The following is a 23,341-nucleotide window of genomic DNA, read 5'->3' as shown; positions in this document are numbered from 1 at the left end:
GGTTAACTGTAATCTTGGATACGGTTTGGAAGTGAACACTTATTCAGACGAACTGTCAGTTGGTGTTACTGCTCACATAAAAGTCTGTGAAAAACAACAAGCATATCTGACACCATCAGAAGGAGGGCCATTTTTGAAAAGAGTTGCACCAAATACCAGCTCTTCTGTATCTTTTGCACAGCCTTTATGCCATATGCTCTGTACAAAGAATTATATGTTACAAGTAAGGCCTTCTCTCCATTTTTTGAATGAAAGTTTTTTTTTGACATAAAGTTCCTTGTAATAACCATCTAAACAAACCTGCTAAAACTAGACATACGCAATATCAAAATAACCAATATCTACCTACAACCTCAAAATCTCCCTCATTTGCATTGTAAATTTACAACCAGATCTGCAGAAGGACCCTAGCACATTGATTGATGCTAGCTAGTCACCAACAGAGATTCTACTGTAACTTCACTACTGCCTTATCTCTGTATGCACCACACTTGCAGTCAAAGGAAATTCTCTTTCATGGCATAATACTGAGTTCCAGTTTCCATTACATATTATCTTCAGCCATTGAAAAATTTATCTTGTTATCTACAGCGGGCTAATCTACATGAGCATAACCAAACAGAAAACAGCATATATTTTATAGGTCAGTGCTGTCTTTTCCTTGAACTTCATAATTGCTTTCCTCACAAAGTTTTTTACTACTTTTGAGAACAATATCTCTTTCACATATAAAATTTTACTCTTAAAACAACTACAGCATTGTTCACATTGCTACTGGTGCCCAAGGAGCAAAATATCTACATGTGTTAGTGCTGTCTATGTTCTCTCCACTCAACATGAAACAAAAGTGTTATCCTCTAACTATGTTACTGATTTTAAATCTAATTCAGACTTTCGCAATAGGGAGGCTTCCAGTATCCAAAATGAGGTGAGGGAGCAAAGCATGACACCTCTGTGCAGACACTGCATAACTGCTGCAAAATCGCTTCAATAAACAAAATTTTAGATGGTTTAGTGCATCTAAGCATGTCATATTGTGCTGTTTTTATGGACAAAGAACACTGGCTATTTCCAGAATGAATTTTCACCCTGCACCACAGTGAGGGACGATTTGAAATATCTTGTGTGTCATACTGGGACTTGAATCTAGGACCTCTGTCTTTCATTGGGAAGTACTCCACTAATTGAGCTATCCAACATGACACACAAACAGCCCTCACAGCTTTACTTCCATCAGTATCTGACCTCTTGCCTTCTAAGCTCCTCAGAAGTTTTCTTGCATATCTTTGTGAGACTAACATTCCTGAAAGAAAGAATACAGTGGAAACATGGTTTAGCCAAAGAACACGTGTTCATATTCCTAGTTTAGCACACAGATGAGGTGCTGGCAGGAGTAAAGCTGTGAGAGAGGGATGTGAGTTGTATGTGGACAGCTCATTCAGCAGAGTACTTGCCTGTGAAAGGCTTATGTCCCAAGTTTGAGTCTCAATCTTGCACACAGTTGTAATCAGCCAGAAAGTTTCAAATCAGCACACATTCTACAGTGAAATGAAAATTCATTCTAGAAACAATCCCCTAGGCTGTCGCAAGTTAGGTCTCTGCAATATCCTTTCTTCCAGAAGAGCTAGTCCCACAAGTTATCTAAGACTCTTCTGAGAAATTTTGAAGGTAGGAGATAAGGTACTGGTGGAAATAAAGCTGTGAGGGCAGGTTGGCAATTGTGCTTGTCCAACAAAGGCATAGGTCACAGGTTCATGGTCCGGTCTGGCATGTCATTTTCGTGTGTTAGGAAGTTTCAAAAGGAATTTGCTCTCAACTACACCAGGGCCTATAACTTGGAGTGAACTTTTCTGCTTCAGTATTATAATGTATGTTTGCAGATTACTCTCATTTTATTTGTTGACTGTGGTTGGTATATGGAAGTACACAAAATTGTAAAGTGTTCATATGAGTTATGTGCTTAAACCACAAGGATAAATGACTGATATCAATAGTTAGTTCTGTATGATGACAAGCTTTCCAAGCATTGCTATTATTGCTTGATCTTATTCTTTTGATTACACCACATATTACTTCATCCTATCACTGGAATGCTCTGAATTAAATAGGAGGAAGACATTGAAAATTTAGTTACTGTCACATCTTGATGCTGAGGTGGCTGCCAAGCTGGCTGCCTGAGGACATAAAAAGCATGATGCTGACCAATAATGAGTGCACTATCTGGAGTGGTCTACCTTTCTACTCTATGTACCTTAACTAGTACTTGACTCTTTGAGAAGTAGTTTAACATGTAGAAGATACTAAGAGAATACTTACAGAAAGATGAGAGTATGCAATAAGTTGGAGTTGTCAACTAAAACAGTGCACTTTGAAAGAATAGTGATTTGGTGCAAGCAATATATTCTCTTGTACAATCAGGAAGCTTTTGCCTTACAATCACATTCAATCAACACAGTTATGCACTGTTACATTTTTTATTTTTCAAAACTCATTCACTCTAATTTCAAAAATTCAGGTACCACCATCTGACGGCATACACAAAAACTGTCACTAAATTGTACCCATTCTGAGCTTTTGGTAAATTAATACCTCTCTATGAGGTATAATTTTGGTTACACCTGTCAATGTTGCAATCCATATACTACAGTTATTATTCACAGTGATAGTGTCTTTCATACATGGACAAAGTTAGCACGATGGTAGCAGTGCTAATTCATGATATTTTAGACATGACGACAGCAGGGATAGTTTCGTCGTGAGATCATGCCCGCAGTGCACTTGCTTGTGTGATAGCAACACAGCACATCACCTGGCATTTTAATATCACTGTGGGTTTGGTATGTCACTCAATGGGCACGTATCAATTTACAATACTGTGAAAAGGAAAGTTGCTACTCGGTGTAAAACGGAGATGCTGAGTCACAGATAGGCACAACAAAAAGATGGTCACAAATATAGCTTTCAGCCAGTAAGGCCTTCGTCAAAATCAGATGACAAACACACACATACACACTCATGCAAATGCAACTCGTACACACATGACTGCAGTCTCAGGCAACCGAGGCTACATTGCGAGCAGCAGCACCTGTGCATGATGAGAGTGGCGACTGGGTGGGAGTAATGAGGAGGCTGGGGTGGGGGAAGAAAGGATAGTTGGGTGGGGTGGCGGACAGTGACATGCTGTCGGGGAGCATGCAGGAACGAGGTGGCAAGAGAGTAGGGCAGCTATGTGCAGTCGAGAGGTTAGACGGAGGGCAGCGGAAAAGGACATAAGTAAAAATACTGGGTGTGATGGAGGAATGAGGGCTGTGTAGTGCTGGAATGGGAACAGAGAATGGGCTGCATGGGACAGGACAACGACTAACAAATGTTGAGGCCAGGAGGATTACAGGAACGTAGAATACATTGCAGGGAAATTTCCCCCCTGCACAATTCAGAAAAGCTGGTGTTGGTGGGAAGGATACATATGGCACAGGCTGTGAAGCACTCATTTAAATGAATGATGTCATGTTTGGCAGCGTGCTCAGTATAACACCCCAACGACCCCCTTTAAGTAAATTAAGACAGAATATCATAATATGAAGTAGGGAAGAGTTATCTTGGCAAATACGACATCTTTGCCAATAAGCTAACACCAAGAAGTTTTGATAACAACAACATTATACATCACTGAGAGTTTTTGTTATGAAAAGAGGAGGACGAACCCTCAGATTTAATTAACGGACAAATATCCAAGTGATAATTGCAATTAATATCTTGAAAGCTAAGTCCAAGGTGATGTTAGTCAGAGATAACTTTTATGTGGAAGAGAGTTGTAAGCGCAATGAAGAAATTCAATGCACCTACAATACTCTTTCACAGAAGAAGTCGCTTGCTGGCTCTCGTCCTGTAAAGACGTGCGAGAACAATTCTTGTCTTGGTTATTGAGAGTACGGAATGCGAGAGATTGTTTTGCGTTCAGAAGTGTTTCTTGCATGACATGATTCACGAACTTCGGAAACATTTTCTAAGCAGAGACAGGAACTGATAGAAGCGTTTAACCGTGCATAACGGGTTCATTGAAATTTATTGACGAAACTAGTGAATATTGCACTTGACTTTCAAATTGTTGGAACTAAAAGAAGAGTGGATAGTATGTCAAAGGACCACTCAATTAGTCTCAAGTAGGACACAATTACACGACTTCAAGAAGATAATACAATTACGCTGAAGGGTCAAGTTGTCGTAATTATCAAGAAACTTAATTTTAATAGAACTGACTTTACCAACCAACTGCGTGTGGTGCAAAAGTTATAAAGTATTTAGTGGTCAAGGAACAATAAACTGTTCGTTCCGAGTGAAATATCAAGCGTGGACTACATTATTAAGTGATTTAATCAATGATAGTTAACCAACGACTGTTCAGCAGAGAAAATTTAATCTGAATATCAAAATACCTACTTCATTAATTGAAAAGAGAACTTTTGAACTAGGAGCTGTGGATCTCGCTTCATAGAGGTTCAACAACTCCATAGCAACAAGTCAACAACGTACGAGAAGACTGAAAATTACAATGTTTCCTTGCAATTGGTGGTGTGTACGATGCGGATGAGATAAGATTTAACAACTACTGCATATCCAGGCAATGAATCATTCAATCTTTAATCAGGAGAAACATCCACCATACGAGTTCGCATTTCTGTCTCCCGTTCACCAACGGGGACCTACGTCATCGTGCATCGTGTCTCAACTCCACTGCGAGAGCTGTGGCAGTAGCAGCTCTATGGCGTCGACAATATCAGCACGCGGTTGGAGTGTGGGGACGCCACACACCATTTTGGCGCCCAACGCGGGGCTCGACGACGCCAGCTGCCGCCTCATCTGGGAGACAACGTAGCGCCTAATGACACCAGTCGACACCTCATTGAGAAAACGACGCTAGTTGAATCTTTGATAAGACAACGTGATATCTGTGGGCAACAGCTAAACATTGTTTGTTCACAGAACTGAACTCAACGATGCCGGACGTCACACCGTCTGACGTTTCTTCTCAACGACGAGTGCAGAGATGACGTGGGGCGCTGACTCCTCCACAACGCAGCCAACGCTCCAGGACTTAGAGTGATCTAAATGCAGAACGACGCAACGCATCGGAGAACGCAACATCAGCAACAGGGTGGTCCACTTGTTCCTTGGCCACAGTTTGTCGATGACCATTCATGCAGACAGACAGCTTCTTGGTTGTCATGCCCACATAAAATGCAGTACAGTGGTTGCAGCTTAGCTTGTAGATCCCATGACTGGTTTCACAGGTAGCCCTGCCAAAGATAGGATAGGTGATGTTTGTGATGGGACTGGTGTAGGTATTGATGGAAAGATGTATAGGACAAGTCTTGCATCGAGGTCTATTACAGGGGTATGAGCCATGCGGTAAGGGGTTAGGAGCAGTGGTTGTATAGGGATGGATGAGTATATTGTGTAGATTCGGTGGATGGCAGAATATCACTGTGGGAGGATTGGGAAGGACAGTGGGCAGGACATTTTCAGCTTAGAGTGACATAAACACCTATAACAAAGAAAAAGGCGCTTATCAGATCAAAGAAAAATAAGCAATCAATTCAAACCAGATGAAGCAGGTGAAAAAGGAAGGGTACCCGTATAAATACGGACGGAGCGCCTGACGCATAGCAATGGCTACCTGGTAAATGTTAACTGCTAAGCTTACGACTCGAACCAAACTACTCTAGCTGTATCGTCATTCATTTGACCTAAATTGTGTCTCATATTACAATGGACCAATTTTGTTTCGATTTGGAGATGCGGCCTAAAACTTCTCTCTCCCCTTGAATTTCGAGCTCAAATTTCAGGTGCAGCTTAGATTCGGGAAAATTTTTTTTCCTTGATTTCGAGTCTCATTTTTCAGGTGCGGCTAAGATTCGAGTGCGGCTTAGATTCGAGTAAATACGGTAGTCATCATATATAGTTATAATTTTCTCGATGTAACTAAAGATTGAACTGTTTTCATGAAACATAGTTGTGGGGGGGGGGGGGGGGGGGTTGTGGGATTTAAAGGGACCAGACTGCGATGGTCATCGGTCTGAAACATAGTTGTGCTCTCATTTCTTTAGAAAATAAAATTTATGCAACTGTAAACGGATCTTATCAACGATGAATAATGCAAACAACAGTTGCAGACATCATATCAACAGAAACATTTGTTAAGTTACACTGTTAACAGAGACTCTAATATTTCAAGGCCAAATTTTGAGGTAAGAGTGCAGCTTTTTATTTGGGGCACAGCGTTTACCTGAACAAATGTCAGATACCATCAATACTTCTTGTTTCTCCTGCATAGGTCCACAACAACTATAAATTTCCTGAGAAAAGTAATTTTCTTGCACAGGCTTTTTATGGGATATAAACACATTTTATCAGTAAATATCTTTCACCTGACACTAAAATTCTTAGCAAAACTATGAGACAATATTTAGTAGAATTGTCATTTCTTAATTGGACACATTGCTTTCAAATATCAGGGGCTTCTTTCATAAAGCACAGAGTGATAAGTGAGAGAGAGAGAGAGAGAGAGAGAGAGAGAGAGAGAGTGTGGGTCCATTCTGAAATAATTTTCATAGTCCTTATATGTCCTTGCACTGTTGCTAACTAAGCTTCGAGCTTCTCTTCTCACTACTCATGGTTTCACCCACAATCTCTTTTGTTTCTCTTTCTATCATTCAATCCATGTCCCCTCTGCCAACATTACACTACAGGCTGCTGCACAAATGATAAGCTTTTTTGAGAGCCAATCTCAAACAACTATGATGAAAATTGATTTCAGTCAAGTAATTTGATCGAAGAAGCCAAGTTTCCTGCATTCATGCACACTGTGCTTGGCTGGTTGGTTGATTTGGGGGATTAAAGGGACCAGACTACTATGGTCATCGGTCCCTTGTTCCAAGACTTTAAAACACCCACACAGAGTAAAAACGAACAATGGAAAAGACAACAGACGACACAGGACAAGAAAGACTTAGACAGAGATCAGACAAAACGAATTAAAATCACACAGAGTGTGACAGTGGTCAGCCAACCATAGAGATAAAAAAGGGGGAAAAAAACCACTCAGATTACGTGATAGAAAAAACCCTGCCCGAATAAAACGCAAAACTAAGCCTGCCATGGCAGTGTCATTTGTTAAAAGGACAGGGAGCGCGTCAGGCAGAACTAACGTCTGCTGAGCACAGCTAAAAGGGGGCACTCCAACAAAATGTGGACCACCGTCAAAACGGATCTGCAGCGACATAGAGACGGTTCTTCACGGTGCAATAAGTGGCCATGTGTCATCCGTGTGTGCCCAATGCGCAGCCGGCAGAGGACAACAGACTCCTTGCAAGAACACCGCAAGGATGACCGCCACACAGTAGTCGTCTCCTTGATAGGACGGAGTTTGTTTGGCGTGGTCAGGTTGCGCCATTCAGTGTCCCAAAGTTGGAAAAGTTGGCGGCGTAAGATCGCTTGCAAATCAGTCTCCGGGAGGCCAATTTCCATAGATGGTTTACTGGTGGCCTGTTTGGCCAGGCTGTCAACATGTTCATTGCCGGGTATCCCAACATGGCCTGGAGTACACACAAAGACCACAGAGCGGCCGCAACGGGCAAGAGTATGGAGGGACTCGACAGCCAGCACCAGACGAGAGCAAGGGAAGCACTGGTCGATAGCTCGTAAACTGCTCAGGGAGTCGCTACAGATAACAAAGGACTCACCTGAGCAGGAGCGGATATACTCTAGGGCACGAAAAATGGCGACCAGCTCAGCAGTGAAAACGCTGCAGCCAGCCGGCAAGGAACGTTGTTCGTAATGGTCCACTAGAGTTAGAGCATAACCAACATGACCAACAACCATCGAACCATCATTGTAAACAATGCCAGAGCCCTGATACGTGGCAAGGATGGAATAAAAGCGGCGGTGGAAGGCCTCCGGAGGGACTGAGTCCTTCAGGCCCTGTGCCAATTCGAGCCGAAGGCAAGGGCGGGGCACACACCATGGGGGTGTACACAGAGGGCCCGGAGAGAAGCTCTCTGACGCGGACCGCGATCGTACAACCCGACCGGGGCTGACGCTCCGGGAGACAGACGACCGACTGCGGGAACAGGAGATGATAACTAGTATGCCCGGACAAGCTACAAACATGCGTAGCATAAGCGGCCAGTAAATGTTGGTGCCGTAACCGCAGTGGAGGGACTCCTCCCACCACAAGTATGCTGTCCACAGGGCTGGTACAGAAAGCACCAGTGGCAAGTCGGATCCCACTGTGAAGGTTTGGGTCCAGCACCCGCCACGTAGATGGGGATGCTGAACCATAAGCCAGGCTCCCATAATCCAAACGGGACGGGATTAACGCCTGGTAGAGCCGTAAGAGCGTAGATCGGTCGGTGCCCCAGCTGGTGTGGCTCAAGCATCGCAGAGCGTTAAGATGCCGCCAACACATCTGTTTAAGCTGCCGAATATGTGGGAGCCACGACAACTGGGCATCAAAAACCACACCCAAAAACCGGTGTGTCTCCACCACATCAAAAAGTTCGCCGGCAAGGTAAAGCCGCGGCTCAGGGTGAACTGTTCGTCGCCGGCAGAAATGCATAACACAGGTCTTGGCAGCCGAAAACTGGAAGCCATGCACTACAGCCCAAGACTGCGCCTTGCGGATAGCGCCCTGCAGCTGACGTTCAGCAGCTGCAATGCCAATGGAGCTATAGTAGAGGCAGGAGTCGTCAGCATATAAGGAAGCTGGGACAGACATTCCCATCACCGCAGCGAGCCCATTAACTGCAATTAAAAACAGGAAGACACTTAGGACTGATCCCTGTGGTACTCCATTCTCCTGAACTCGGGAGGAACTATGGGAGGCCGAGACTTGCACGCGGAAGGTACAATGAGACAGAATATTTCGTTAAGAAAATCGGCAGTGGACCCGAAGACCCCAACCATGAAACGCAGAGAGGATGTGATGGCGCCATGTCGTATCATACGCCTTCCGCACGTCAAAAAATACGGCAACGAGGTGCCGACGGCGGGCAAAGGCCGTACGGATGGCTGACTCCAGGATCACCAGATTGTCCGCGGCAGAGCGGCCTTTACGGAAACCACCCTGAGACGGAGCCAGAAGGCCCCGAGACTCGAGTACCCAACTCAACTGCCGGCTCACCACGCGTTCGAGCAACTTGCAAAGAAAGTTGGTGAGGCTAATGGGGTGGTAGCTGTCCGCCTCCAATGGGTTCTTGCCAGGTTTCAAAACAGGGATAACAATGCTTTCCCGCCATTGCGACAGAAACTCACCCTTGACCCAAATATAGTGGTAAAGGTTGAGGAGGCATCGCTGGCAGTCCACTGAGAGGTGTTTCAGCATCTGACAGTGGATGCGATCTGGCCCAGGAGCTGTATCAGGGCAAGCGGTTAGGGCACTGTGAAATTCCCACTCACTGAATGGAACATTGTAGGATTCAGGATGGCGTGTGTGAAATGAAAGGCGCTGACGTTCCACCCGCTCTTTAATGGAGCGGAAGGCCAGCATGTAATTCACAGAAGCAGAACTGGGAGCAAAATGGTCTGCTAAGGGGTTTGCAATGATGTCGGAGCAGTACAAACTGTTCCATTCAGTGACAGCGCAGGGACGCTGACAGGGGTCCGATAGCCACAGAGGCGTCTAATCTTGGCCCAGCCCTGCGATGGAGAGTTATGGAGGCCAATGGTGGAGACATACCATTTCCAGCACTCATGCTTGTGTTGGCGAATGATGCGGCGGGCCCATGCACAGAGCCGTTTAAAGGCGATAAGGTGTTCTAAAGATGGATGCCGCTAGTGACGCTGGAGCACCCGCCGGCGATCTTTAATCGCCTCAGCGATCTCCGGCGACCACCAAGGCACAGTCCTCTGCCGAGGTGACCCAGAAGAATGGGGAATGGCAGATTCTGTGGCAGTAATGATGCCGGTGGTGACCAAGTGAACCACCACATCAATGGCTTCATTAGAAAGAGGCGCAATAGTGGCCATGGAGGAGAACAAGTCCCAGTCAGCCTTAGTCATAGCCCATCTGCAAGGGTGCCCAGAAGAGTGACGCTGTGGCAGTGACAGAAAGATTGGAAAGTGGTCACTACCACACAGGTCGTCATGCAAACTCCATTGGACAGACGGTAAGAGGCTAGGGCTGCAGATCGAAAGGTCAATGGCACACACTGAAATGTGTGAAGGCACCATCATTTAAAAGGGAGAGGTCGAGCTGTGCCAATACATGCTCAACGGTGGCGCCTCGACCTGTCACCACTGACCCACCCCACAGAGGGTTACGGGCGTTGAAGTCGCCCAGTAACAGGAAAGGTGGTGGCAATTGGGCTATCAGCGCAGCCAGGACATGCTGTGGGACATCACCATCTGGTGGAAGATACAGACTGCAGACAGCAACAGCCTGCGGCGTCCACACCCGAACAGCAACAGCCTCTAAAGGTGTTTGTAGAGGGACAGACTCGCTGTGAAGAGAGTGCAGGACATAGATGCAGACGCCACCAGATACCCTTTCATAAGCTGTCCGGTTCTTATAATAACCCCGATAGCCATGGAGGGCGGGGTTCCGCATAGCTGGAAACCAAGTTTCTTGTAGAGCAATGCAGGAGAAAGGGTGAAGGCTGAGAAGTTGGTGGAGCTCAGTAAGATGGTGGAAGAAACCGCCGTAGTTCCACTGGAGGATAATATTGTCCATGGCTGAGAAAGGCATGAAGGGACTGGGAAGGCAGATTACGCGGCTGGGTCACCTGCTGCCTCTAATGGAGCACCTGTGCTAGTGCTGAGGGACCGGCGACATCGAGGTCCTCAGCGGACGCCAGAATCTCCACCTCGTCCTCAGATGCAGAGCTGGAAGGTTGCGGTGGGGTGGGTGCCACCACGAGTTCCTTGGGCTTAGAGCTTTCTTCTTGGATTTCTCATGCTGCTCCTTGGGTTTCACTGGCTGGGAGGGCTTCACCGATTCAGTCTCCGGAACGGAGGATCACGAAGCCCTATGACCAGCTGGTTGTGGGCACTTATGCCACTGTCGGTCGTCAGCCTTCCCGCTTGTGGAAACCTGGGAAGGGAGGGACCCAAGGGACCCCTTGCGAGCGTGAGAAGCCAAAGAGGTTGGACACTTCTCCGGCTTAGAAGCGGGGACGGATGTCCCCAATGTGTGGGGGAGGGGGTGTTGCTCCTGAGGTAGGTGGCGCAGGAGCAACAGGGGGAATAGTGCCCCCCATGGGCGGGGGGCATGTAGAGTTGTACGGCTCTGTGATTTGGGTGGAATATGCTGAACTGATGGGGCTAACACGGTTGTCATTGCAGCAGCATAGGAGGAAGTCATTCGCACCGGATATAGTCGTTCATATTTCCGCTTGTCCTCAATATAGTTCAGTCGGTCCAGGGTCTTATATGCCATGATTTTGCGCTCTTTCTGTAAGACCCTGCAGTCTGGTGAGCAAGGTGAATGGTGGTCTCCGCAGTTGACACAGATGGGAGGTGGGGCACATGGAGTATCGGGATGTGATGGGTGTCCGCAATCTTGACACATGAGGCTGGAAGTGCAGCGGGAAGACTTGTGGCCAAACTTCCAGCACTTAAAGCACCGCATCTGGGTAGGGATATAGGGCTTGATGTCACATCGGTAGACCATCACCTTCACCTTCTCCGGTAATGTATCACCCTTGAAGGCCAAGATGAATGCACCGGTAGCAATCTGATTAACCTTCGGACCACGATGAACGTGCCAGACGAAATGTACACCTCGGCACTCTAAATTGGCGCGCAATTCGTCGTCAGACTGCAAAAGAAGGTCCCTATGGTAAATAATATCCTAGACCATATTTAAACTCTTATGGCATGTGATCGTAACGGCAACATCCCCCAACTTGTCACAAGCAAGTAACCGTCGTGACTGGGCAGCGGATGCCATTTTTATCAGTACTGACCCAGAGCGCATTTTGGACAAGCCCTCCCCCTCAGCAAACTTGTCCTCTAAATGCTCTACAAAGAACTGAGGCTTCACGGATACAAAGGATTCCCAATCAGCTCTGATACAGACAAGATAATGGAGCAAATACGTTTCACTGTCATTCATAGCCTTGCGTTCCTCCCATGGTGTGGCTAGGGAGGGGAACGATTTGGGGTCATACACGTTAGCTTTAAAATGAACCCTCGAACGCTTAGAGACTGCTGGTGGATGGCCACCAGCAAGAGATGATGTGCCACGCTTCATTGCGTGTCATCCACCCTGATGCCACCTACTCCGACCAAGGGCCCTCCCCACGGGCGCCATCCAGCCTCAGCAAGGGCCACCTGGCAGAATGACCATTGCCGGGAGTCCCGATTCCCCAGGAGGATAGGCATCTACTCCTTGGCATACATGGGGAGTTAACGGCACAGGCATCAGCAGAGCGATCCCTGTGTTATCAGGGGGCTACAACCAACAAGGTACATGGCGGCCCCACCACAACGGACTGGCTACCGTGCTGGATATCAGGTGCAATAAAGTCCTTGGTCGGTGCCTCCGCAAAAAGCAACACTGCACTGTGCAAAGTGGAAATTGCACCCAGGAATGCATCCTCGCCCAAGAGATGGAGAACGAGCAGGACGGCAATGCGACGACGGTAGAGCTGGCTAGAGGTCTCAATGCACAATGGACAAAATGCACCATGTAAGGCGCCCTTCCCCAATTGGCTCGTTCTTCAGAAGAATTTTGAGATATGGAGGTCAAACCCGACAGGGGACCATCACATAAAGGCCGAAACGTTTGAGACTCCTTTTAGTCACCTCTTACGACAGGCAGGAATACCACAGGCCTATTCTTACCCCCAAACCCGCAGGGGGCCACATCGTGCTTCTACCAGGTGGTTGACAGAGTGTTAATATGATTGTTATGTTCCAGAATTCACCTGTAACGTTACCTATATAGATGATGATCTTTTGAATGAAATCAGTCAGGACATAATAAATGTGTAACACAACAGCTGTTGTGATTTCTTGTTAACAGTAATAAGTTATAACTACACATTAAAACACCAGTTGCAATAGTTGGTGAAAACATAACAAACATCTATTTTCAGTAGCTGTATTGGGTAATATTAATTGTATCATTTTGCTGGAATTAGTTTCTCATTCAGTACTTTACACTGTATACCAATATTTTCACGTATTTTTTCATTTATAATTCATTCACCTCTCACAGCATATTGACAATCGGATACCACATAATAGGTGTGTAGACAATAAAAAGAGATAGACAAAAAAGACAGGGTTCATTTCTATATAATACTCACTCTGATCTCTCTCTTGGGTGGGTGATATGGTTTGTCTCTGGTTTATTTTCCATTATTTTTTTAGCAACTGTGTCATTGTTCCCAGATTCTTTAACACTTGATGGCAATCTGCTTATAAGCTGTGAGGCAGTTACACTCATATTTCCCAGCACTGACACACCACCAACAGGTTTCTGAGAATACAAAATTGGAGCATTATGTTAAATTCTAACTAAGAGACCAAACAAACTGCATGTAATAATTCTAGACTATTGAACTGTGTAATACACAAATCTAGATAACAGCATCCACAGAATATAAATTTAAGATTAAACAAAATAGTAAATGTATTCTGGACTACGATGAAGTAATATGGGGTGTTCAAAAAGTCTCTCCGCAGTGTCGTATGATTGTTCGCCTGCCTGGGTTACTTCCCTTCAAGTGGACTCTCCCAACATTCCACTGTTTCATTTATCTCAGCTAGCATCAGTAGTATCGTTGGTGAGTGTTGTTAAGTGTCAACATGAACATTTAAGTTTAGTTCCTTTGTTCGTTTGTTTCGTTTTTGTCACTGTTAAAATCAGAAATATTGAAGAATGTGTGTTTTTAGTCGAACAAGTGTTTAAAGCTGGAGGTAAATACACAGTTTCAGTTCGTCAAACATTTAATTCAATTTTCCCAGAGACAACACTCCCACATCGCGATACTGTGCGAGATTTGATTAACAAATTTCGAAGTACGGGTTCAGTGACAGATGTAGCGAGAGGTGGTCGTCCTAGCGTTTTGTCTGAGGATAAACTACTCGATATTTCCGATAAAATGTGCAAGAGTCCAACCAAGTCAGTAAGAAAACTTGCCCAGGAAATTGATGTTAGTGTTGGAATGGCCCACACAGCTGTAAGGAAAAAATTAGAACTTTTCCCGTACAAAGTGACTCGCGCAAAAACTAAAAAATACTGATCATTTTTCACTGATGAGGCATGGTTTCATTTATCCGGGTATATGAACTTGCAAAATTCTTGTACGTGGAGTACTGCAAATCCATTGTGTATTCATGCGGAACCACTTCATTCTGTGAAAATAGGAATTTGGGTTGCAATTTCTAGACATCGGATTGTGGGTCCCATATTTTTCAACAAAAACAATAAATGCACAATGATACTGCAGTGATATTCTGTACCCATTCATAGGAGAACTTGTGTTAAGTGAAATGCTTAATGGTTATTTTCAACAAGATGGTGCAACCGCTTATACAGTTCACGTTTCAATGTCACTGCTTGCATAATTCCACAGGGCCTTTGGCCTCCACGATCGCCTGACCTAACACCACCTGACTTCTTCTTTTGGGGTGCAGCGAATGCAACTGCCTATAAAAACCATCCAAAATCCATCGATGAATGGAAAACTGCAATATCCACTTTCACTGCTTCTGTTACTGAAGAAATGTTACAGCTTGTGTTTGGAAACATGATTAGACGAACTGAACTTTCAACATTTAATGTGAAAATTTGTAAGTAAAGATGAATATTCAATAAATTAATAACTTGTATTTCACCGAGTTTCATTTCGGTATATTCACTGTGGCATATGGCATGCGTGGCTAACAATCATACGGCACTGCGGAGAGACTTTTTGAACACCCCATATAAAATGAGCATACAAGAATACAGAAAGACTGACCAGACTAATCCATCAGCGGCACAAAAAATTCCTGCTTAGGGGAATACTCACAGTCTCTGAGACAACAGTTTACCTGCTTCGACACTGGCGCATTCACAGCACTAGTTTCAGACAACACAACTTTGTTCCATCAAAGAATCTAAAGACTGCTTTACACATAAGCTTTTGGTGAAAAGGCCTCCTTCTCAACTAGAACATACACACACAAGCAATGTCTCTGGCCACTGTGGCTACACTGCCCATCAGGTGCAGTTGTAATACCTGCACTCCAGCTACAGCGGCCAGACACATTGGTCGTGCATGCATGTGTGCATGTGCATGTGCGCGTTCTCTCCTTCTTCCCTTCTTCTATTCCAGAACAGTTTTGGCCGAAAGCTTGTCCATATATCAATCTTTGCCTTGTGTCTGTGGGCAACACAATGTCTCCTCTATAAGGTGAGTAGTAATCTATATTTTGCATAGTACTGTCGCCAACTCTGTTCCATTACATACAAGATACTACATATTAGACACGTAAGTGTTAAGCACATTTGGGAGGGAGGGAGGAATCAGTTTTGTTGACACATTTTAACTAGCATCCAAGGAGGATTCCATTACCCAACATCCTCCAGGGCTGAAGAAACTTCTTTTGAAAATGATCTTGTTAGTTCTCCCATTTTGATACCAAGCTTTTATTAAAGTTAATATCAACAACAGTTTATGCCAAAAGTGTTTTTAAAAGACACATTCAAACTTTGAATGTTATAGAATAATCATGGAAGTTTGGTAACTTACAATCTGCACATGTCCAGTTAATTCCCCATAATTTTAAAAGCCATAATCCTTCTTATGTCCTGCACTTCATTCTCACATTTTCAGAAAAAACTGTAGTGCAGTTATCAAAATTCTCCCCAATCATTTCTTCTAAATCAGCTTTACACTCATACTGAGACAATTCTGTTTAAATCTATGATGCACTTCAAGCTCTTACAAAGTTGGTCTAAATCAAACAATGGAAAGTCCAGAATGAAACTTCAATAATCTGGAAAGGACAGATTGCTTCTCACAACATAGAAAAGTTGTTGAGTCACCCATATATGGGCATGACAATTAACAAGCTGTCTGTTCTCATGAATGGACCAGACACTGCCAAACTGTGGACAAGATACATATGAACCATCCAGTTGCTGAACATTCCACGCAACATGATGTGCTTCACTTTAATGACTGTTTCACAGTCTCTTTCCAGCAACACCAGTTTTTCTGAGAATTCTCCCTACAACACATCATTCCTGTAAGCCCTCCTTCCCTTTCCCCTCCCCCTCCCTCAGCCCCAAAGCACACTATGCCCTGTCAACCATCTGCCTTTCCACCTTCCTGCTCCCTCTCAAATGCTACACAAACCTTTTACCTCACCAATACACTTATGTGTATCCTTTGCAGCTCTCTGCTTCTATCAAGTGCTCCCCCCCCCCTCCCCCCTTACACACACACACACACACACACACACAAAACCAATTCATCCTCCCAACGCTGCACCTAACAACCCTATCCTTTCCTTACATCATCTCTTCACGCTTCCCCAGCAGCACTAGCATCTTCCACCATGCCTAAACTGCTATTCCTCTCCTTCCTTACCCAATCCATGCCTAATCGTAATTCTTACACAGATTACCCACCCCAAGCTATTAGACTGCTGTTCACATCTGATGAGTAGCATGCTGTCCTTTCCACATCATTGTCACGCATAGTTAGGCAACAATGCAAAACACTGAAGATTTGCCTCACTGTCGTCACCCTCTGTCAATTCACCAGTTACACTGGGTCATTGGTATCCCGAGAGCAGAACTATGTGCTGCCTTTTTCTTTGGAAGATACTAAGAGGGCTGTGTTGACCAGAGAAATGCAAGCATCTCCACACAATCAATTTGCATCTTCCTTAACATGGTATGACAAGTATAGCAAGTACAACTTATTCTTTCTTTCTTTCCTACAGCGCATTTAGACACAAATGGGAAAAAGTCCTGAATAAATGTCCTGGAATATTATAAAGATGATGACAATGTCAAAATAAAGTTACCTTAAATAAGAGTACGGGATGGGATCGGAAGTCAACTGAAATTTTCCTTTCCCTTTTCTTTGTATGTAAGAGTTCCAAGAGAAGTATTGGCAGGTCGATGGAAGCGTGTTCTATGAATAATATCATGAAACAAATGACGGTATGGATAGTACCAGAAACAGTGAAAATTATGATGTGTAGTTGGAAAATTCAAACTCTTTGCAGAGCATCCACTTATTCATGAAAGTTATACTGAAACGGTTGTTTGAGAAAATAAATTTATTGTAATATTAGTTGTGTCTAGATTATTACTGAATATATATGTTTTTGAACTTTGGATTCTGATGGACATTTAGACAGAATTATGGGAATGAAAAAACAATGAATTGGTAATTTTAAATATCAAAGAATTCTGTACAATGGGATGACTAAGTTTAAAGTGAAACAGAGAATTTATGGATCTTAGGTAATTTTCTTCACTTAAATGAAAACAATGTATTGTTCTGTCATTCTAATTATAAATAAAGGTGTAAAGATGCATTAATCTCTATTAATATAGTGGTACAAGTAACTGAAACTTTATACATTTTTTTGTCTTTAAGTACTGAGGAGTCCTCCATAACCAAAGAAGATGAAGTACAAGGCATCTACATGTACATGATGTAGACCTACATTCTGCAAACCACTGTGAACTGCATGACAGAGGGTACATCCCTTTGTCTCAGTTATCAGGGTTTCTTCCTATTCCATTCACATACGGAGTGTGGGAAGAATGATCAAATGCCTCTGTGCATGCTGTAATGATTCTAATGTTATCTTCACAATCCCTATATGAGCGATATGTAGGGGGTTGTAGTACACTCCTAGAGTCATCATTTAAAGCCGGTTCCTTAAACTTTAGTTAGTAGGCTTTCTCAGTCAAGATTCTGCCAATTCAGTTTCTTCAGTATCTCTGTGACAGTTTCCTATGGATCAAACAAACCTGTGACCATTCATGCTTCCCTTCTCTGTATTCATTCAATATCCCGTTAGCGCTATTTGGTAAGGATCCTATAAATTTGAGTAATATTCTAGAACCAATCGCCCAAGTGTTTTGTAAGCAATCTCCTTTGCAAACTGATTTCACTTTCCTGGCAGTTTTGTAAATATTAATTACGAAAAATTTACAAAAAAATTGATTTTTTTGTCATATCACTTTGATGCAGTACTATTTTGGCTGTGTGGAATATTTTGAAAAGTTAAATCACATTCCACTTTCATTGTCAAACATACCTTTAACAACTTTATTGTAAATAATATATTAAAATTATAATGAATATTGTCTAGTTCTATTAATACAGTTTTGTTGATGGAGCTAGTCAGGCACACTGGGTACCAAAAAGAATTGTTACAACCTTATCAAATCTCAGCTGTGGTGCAATACAGCACCATGGTTACAAGAACACCTACAATGGAGACAGGATCAATGGAGACAGATATTCACTGATGAGACGAGGATCTTTCTCACAGAAGATTGTGGAGGTAGCAGGTACCAGTGCACTTCTCAGCCATGTGATACCAAAGACTCAGCACACAGGTGGTTCAGACATGTTTTGGGCTGGTATCATATCTAGATGTATAGGCTCTACCAATATGAAGAGTACAACATTTTAGTCATGGGTTTGTATTTCAAGACAATAATGCACGGAGCATAGTATATCCTCTTCATGAATGCCTTCTTATAGACAAATGAATAGAATGGAATGTTGTACCTGCTGACACGAAACCAATTAAGGGCACTTCATACCACCTGACACTTGCAGTGCATTGCTGCAGGAGCCCTCCCCAAACTCTGCATGACCTCTGGAGGGCAGCTGTCTAAGAGTGGGACAGGACAGAGCAATAACATCTCTAACAACTTATGGACAATACAGGGTGTTTCAAAAAGGACTTTATAACTTTGAAAATTCATATAAATTAATTCTTAGTACCGACAGAGGTGGTTGTAGTGTCAATTTGTAGGGAAATACATCAAGTTTTGACTTGTGTAGTTCGTTAGTGCTGAACTGCACTGTAAGGAGCATTAGTGGCAATTGCATTAAAGGACAGGACCCGAGTGAGCTAGCTCTGTGTTTCGGCTTGAAGAATCAAAGTCGGCAACAACAGTTCAGCGTAATTTCCGTACCAAGTGCATTAAAGGTCCTCCTAGAAGGCCTACAATTTATGAGTGGCATAAATGTTTTGTAGAAACAGGGTGCTCAGTAAAACGTGGGAAATCATCAAGTCATCCAAGCACATCTGATTACATTGTTGAGCAAGTGAGATAACGTTTTGTCAACAGCCCTACAAAATCGACCCAGCGCGCATCTCGCAAACTGCAAATCCCACATACAATTGTTTGGTGTGCATTGAGAAACCGTTCGCATTTGAAACAGTACACACTGACAATCATACAAGCAATAAAAAGACAGTGATAAAATTGCTCGCAATAACTTGTGTGTGAATATGTTAAATCAATTACATGAGGATGAACATTTCTTGGACAAATCATCTTTTCTGATGAGTCGACTTTTCAGTTAAGTGGCAAGGTTACCACACACAACTGTAGGATTTCTGGCAGTGAAAACCAAAATCAAACATTGCAACATGTTTGTGATAGCCCTAAACTCATCATTTTTTGTGCACTGAGCAAGAACAAAGCGTATGGCCCCCTTTTTTTTATTTCCCCCTGAGAGAACCATCAATGGCATAGTGTACCTGGATATATTACAACAATTTTTGATATCACAGATCGATGAAGATGACCGAGAACGAAATGTTTGCTTCATGCAAGATGATGCACCACCCCATTATCTGGCTGATGTGAGGAGTATTTCTCAGTGACCGCTTTCCAGGTCAATGGACTGGCAGTGGTGCGCCAATTGTGTAGCCTCCACGTTCCCCAGACTTCATACCACTCTTTTTTTTTTTAATGGGGATTTATCAAGGATATCATGTTTGTACCTCATGTGCCAGCTTTTCTACCTGAACTTAGAGCAAGAATTTATACCACCACTGCGCAAGTTACACCTGCAATGCTACAGTGAGTTTGGCAAGAAATTGACTTCCGATGAGATGTATGCAGGATAACCAACGGAATCCACAAACAACATCTTTAATTTAAGGTAAAAAAGCTTGATGCATTTCCCTACAAAATAAAACTAAGCCCAGCTCTGTATCTTCTTTCAATAAATTTATTTGAATATTTAAAGTTGTAAAGTTCTTTTTGAAACACCCTGTATGTCAATAAGGATAGAAGCACATTGCAATGCAGTGTAGCTGGAAGGTACAAGTTACCTAGCAGCAGCTTTTGATTTCACAGATGAGTACTTTCGAAAAGACCACCTTTAATTTTTGTTATTGTTTTGATTTTCATGCATCGTTCAATTATTTCTTTAGTTTCATATGCCTTATTTTTTCATTCCCCACTCCCCTTGAACGTACACCCACATACTTTCACATATCTGTGAAGAGTGAAAAACTTTTGTTGAGTAGTTTACGTCATTCTGCCAGTTATGGAAGCCACTGGAGCTCATTAAACTTTCTTACTTCCTCCAAATTAGCTGGTGATTCTTTTACACCCTAACAGTTTTTTTTTAAATATAATTTCGACAGGGCATTCACCATTTGTGTTTCCCATCAGTTGTTAGGCTCCAATATACTCCCTGCACAATTAACATGGGGTGCATCAAGTGTCATTTCAGGCAAAACAATACTGGAGTGGATCTAGAGCAGAAAAAAAGCAGGATACCCTTTCACTTCCCCCGTGGCATCTGGCATCCTGATACACACTCACAGTCAAAGCAGTTTTAAAGCAATGAGGAATTTAGTCCATGTTTCCAACAGTCCCTGGTTTCAGAAAGTTGTAGAATTTGGAAAGCTTCAAAACAGGAACACTGATGAACAATGATTTTTTGGCTGCTTTGTGGATGGGATTTATGGTTGTCTTGTTAAATGCTGCACTCACACAACAAGGCAGGCATCAAAATATTTTGTAAATGCCAGTATACTTTCTATTTTATCTAATTTTGTTTTACTGAAGGCTTGTCTTTTACAGATGTCACATTATTTAGAATACAACATCTGCGTCAAATGGCCATTAATGTTTATCCTAGAATATATACCAGCATGAAGCATTATCTTCATAAGATAGCACTATTGTTCATATAAGACATGTCGTCTCAAACGTGGTACACATTTTAAAATTGGTAAAGAACTGAATCAATCACAATTGAGCAGTGTTCCATACATGTGGTATTCATCTGCATGCTGCTTACGAACTAAAAACCCAGCATCTTTTGGACTATTAACATTACAGCGGAACATTACAAGTGCAGTACCAAATGTTTCATGGCTTAACAGCATCTGTCATATGTAGAATTAGGAGTACTGATTTGCTGATAGTTTAATAAGAGATAATTTTATAAATTTGCATTTGAATGTGCACAGTTGTGAACATATTAACAACAGGACACTTTTTGATGGGCTCCCATTTTAGCTTGGATAGCAATTATGATAATAATTATGTCCAGCATACATTCCGTAGGATTATAATAGAATTAAAGTAGCCATGAGTGATGGGGCAGTTCTGAATACTTTCTTTTCATTCTGGCTGCTGCACACTGCTCATACCTCCAACAGCAATGATCACTTAGTAAAACTGCACAGAGAAAGGCTTATACTCACACAGCCTTCCGTCAACACACTGCCAGTATTATGCTCCAAAAAAAGAAACATTTCCCACACAAAGCCCATAATGCTGAATCTTTCTTCACAATACAATATACACCAATATCACTCAGCATGCCTCTTCATTAGTCACACCACTGTTAGACACAAATGGCATACAGTAACTCAGCAACTGATCAGTCACTGAAACTAGTTTATTGCCGAACATAATTAGCAATTTTGGCTGACAATGGCCATCCGCATATCATAAATTACATGCTGTGGTTCAATCCTACCACTGGGGAAACCACATTGTCATGTTTTCACAGTGATGGGATTGAACCACAGTATGCGTTTCATGAGTGCCGAAGCCAGCTGAAAATGGTAGTTTTGTTTGAAATTGGTGTGATGCTGCAATAAATTATTTTGAAAACAATCAATCACTATAGCCTTCAGCCTGATTAATATGTTTTAAAACAAGATCCATCACTATCTTCTTGCATTCTACAGAAATGAAAGATAGAAGCAACACTGATAGCAGTACCAAAGGAACACATTACCACATTACTCACATTTTTGGTTAGGATAATGATGCATGAAAGTTCTCATTTTTGTAAAAGATGATTTCATAAAAATAAATAAATATAATGAAAATACTAGTATGTGCCTATATAGATCTTTCACTTGCTTATTTGTATCCGCACTTGCCGAATGATCCCTCAGTTTTACACCTTTCTAGCAGTACACACTGACAAGAGGAGCAGATTACAAGTTGCATTTTAATAATCATATGTTCATGAGTACAGGGCACAATTTCTGTTTTTTAATGTGTACTGTGTCAAAAGTTATAATAAAAATACAGTAAACCAATACCACACACAAAAGAGATTTAATTTGACAGCTTTTTTAAAAAAACAGTATATAATGTTAACCAGATATTTTCTTGGTGAGCACATTTTTCTGTATGGTATGTTCCTATCTTCAACTTATAAAATAAAAATACAACATGAAAACTTTTTAAAAAATAATAAAACCATCAGAATGCTAACTGTAACATCTACTTAGTATCATGTTGCAGGACCGAACACTCTTTATACCTTTTTTTCAGAATGTTAAAGAAAAAAATTGCTACCAAGTCTTCTTTTTTCCCAATAACGTACCTTTACAGGTGCCACCTGCGCAATGGATTCTTTAGCAATAGCATTTTCTTTGACATTCTTCTTTTCATCAGCTGGTGCAAAGAGACCAGCCTCCTTCGGAACAGTATTTTGCACTGTGTTCGCAGTTGAGTTATAGTCAAAATCTAAAACAAGTGTCAGCAAAGTGGTGATTTGTAAGTCAATGCCAAAAAACTCAATAAAAGCAAATTATAAATTCTTAAAGGATTTTTTAGCATTATTTTATCATAAACGACCTCAACATCGTATTTAATGGTGGCGACATGTCTCTTTGTTAGTGTCACCTTCAATCAAACCTCTACTTGATTCACTCTGAAGTGAGTTTCAATGTCTGTTCACTATAATATAAAATAGATACTGCTTGAGAATTATGAATCCATAAACGTGCTTAATTATCTGCTGGTGTATTGTGAAGGTGACTTCATTCTCTATTCTGAAGAGTGAAATTGTGCACCAGGAGATGGAAAGGA

At 42.5% G+C, this 23,341-nt stretch overlaps 1 protein-coding gene across 1 annotated transcript in view; it reads right to left on the bottom strand.

Moving 5' to 3' along the window:
* Nucleotides 1-23,341, bottom strand: part of LOC126203691 (WASH complex subunit 2) — a 194,312-nt gene that overhangs the window by 78,464 nt on the left and 92,507 nt on the right. Inside the window, exons 11-12 of the mRNA XM_049938060.1 lie at nucleotides 22,854-22,996; nucleotides 13,311-13,483 (exon numbers count right to left, since the gene is read on the bottom strand). Coding sequence (XP_049794017.1) covers nucleotides 13,311-13,483; nucleotides 22,854-22,996 — 316 coding nt within the window. The remainder of the gene's footprint in view (nucleotides 1-13,310; nucleotides 13,484-22,853; nucleotides 22,997-23,341) is intronic.

This window comes from Schistocerca nitens, chromosome 9 (genome assembly GCF_023898315.1).
Source record: "Schistocerca nitens isolate TAMUIC-IGC-003100 chromosome 9, iqSchNite1.1, whole genome shotgun sequence".
Classification (NCBI taxonomy): domain Eukaryota; kingdom Metazoa; phylum Arthropoda; class Insecta; order Orthoptera; family Acrididae; genus Schistocerca; species Schistocerca nitens.
The sequence above is the reverse complement of the archived record's forward strand: the minus strand, read 5'-3'. Positions and strand labels throughout refer to the sequence as shown.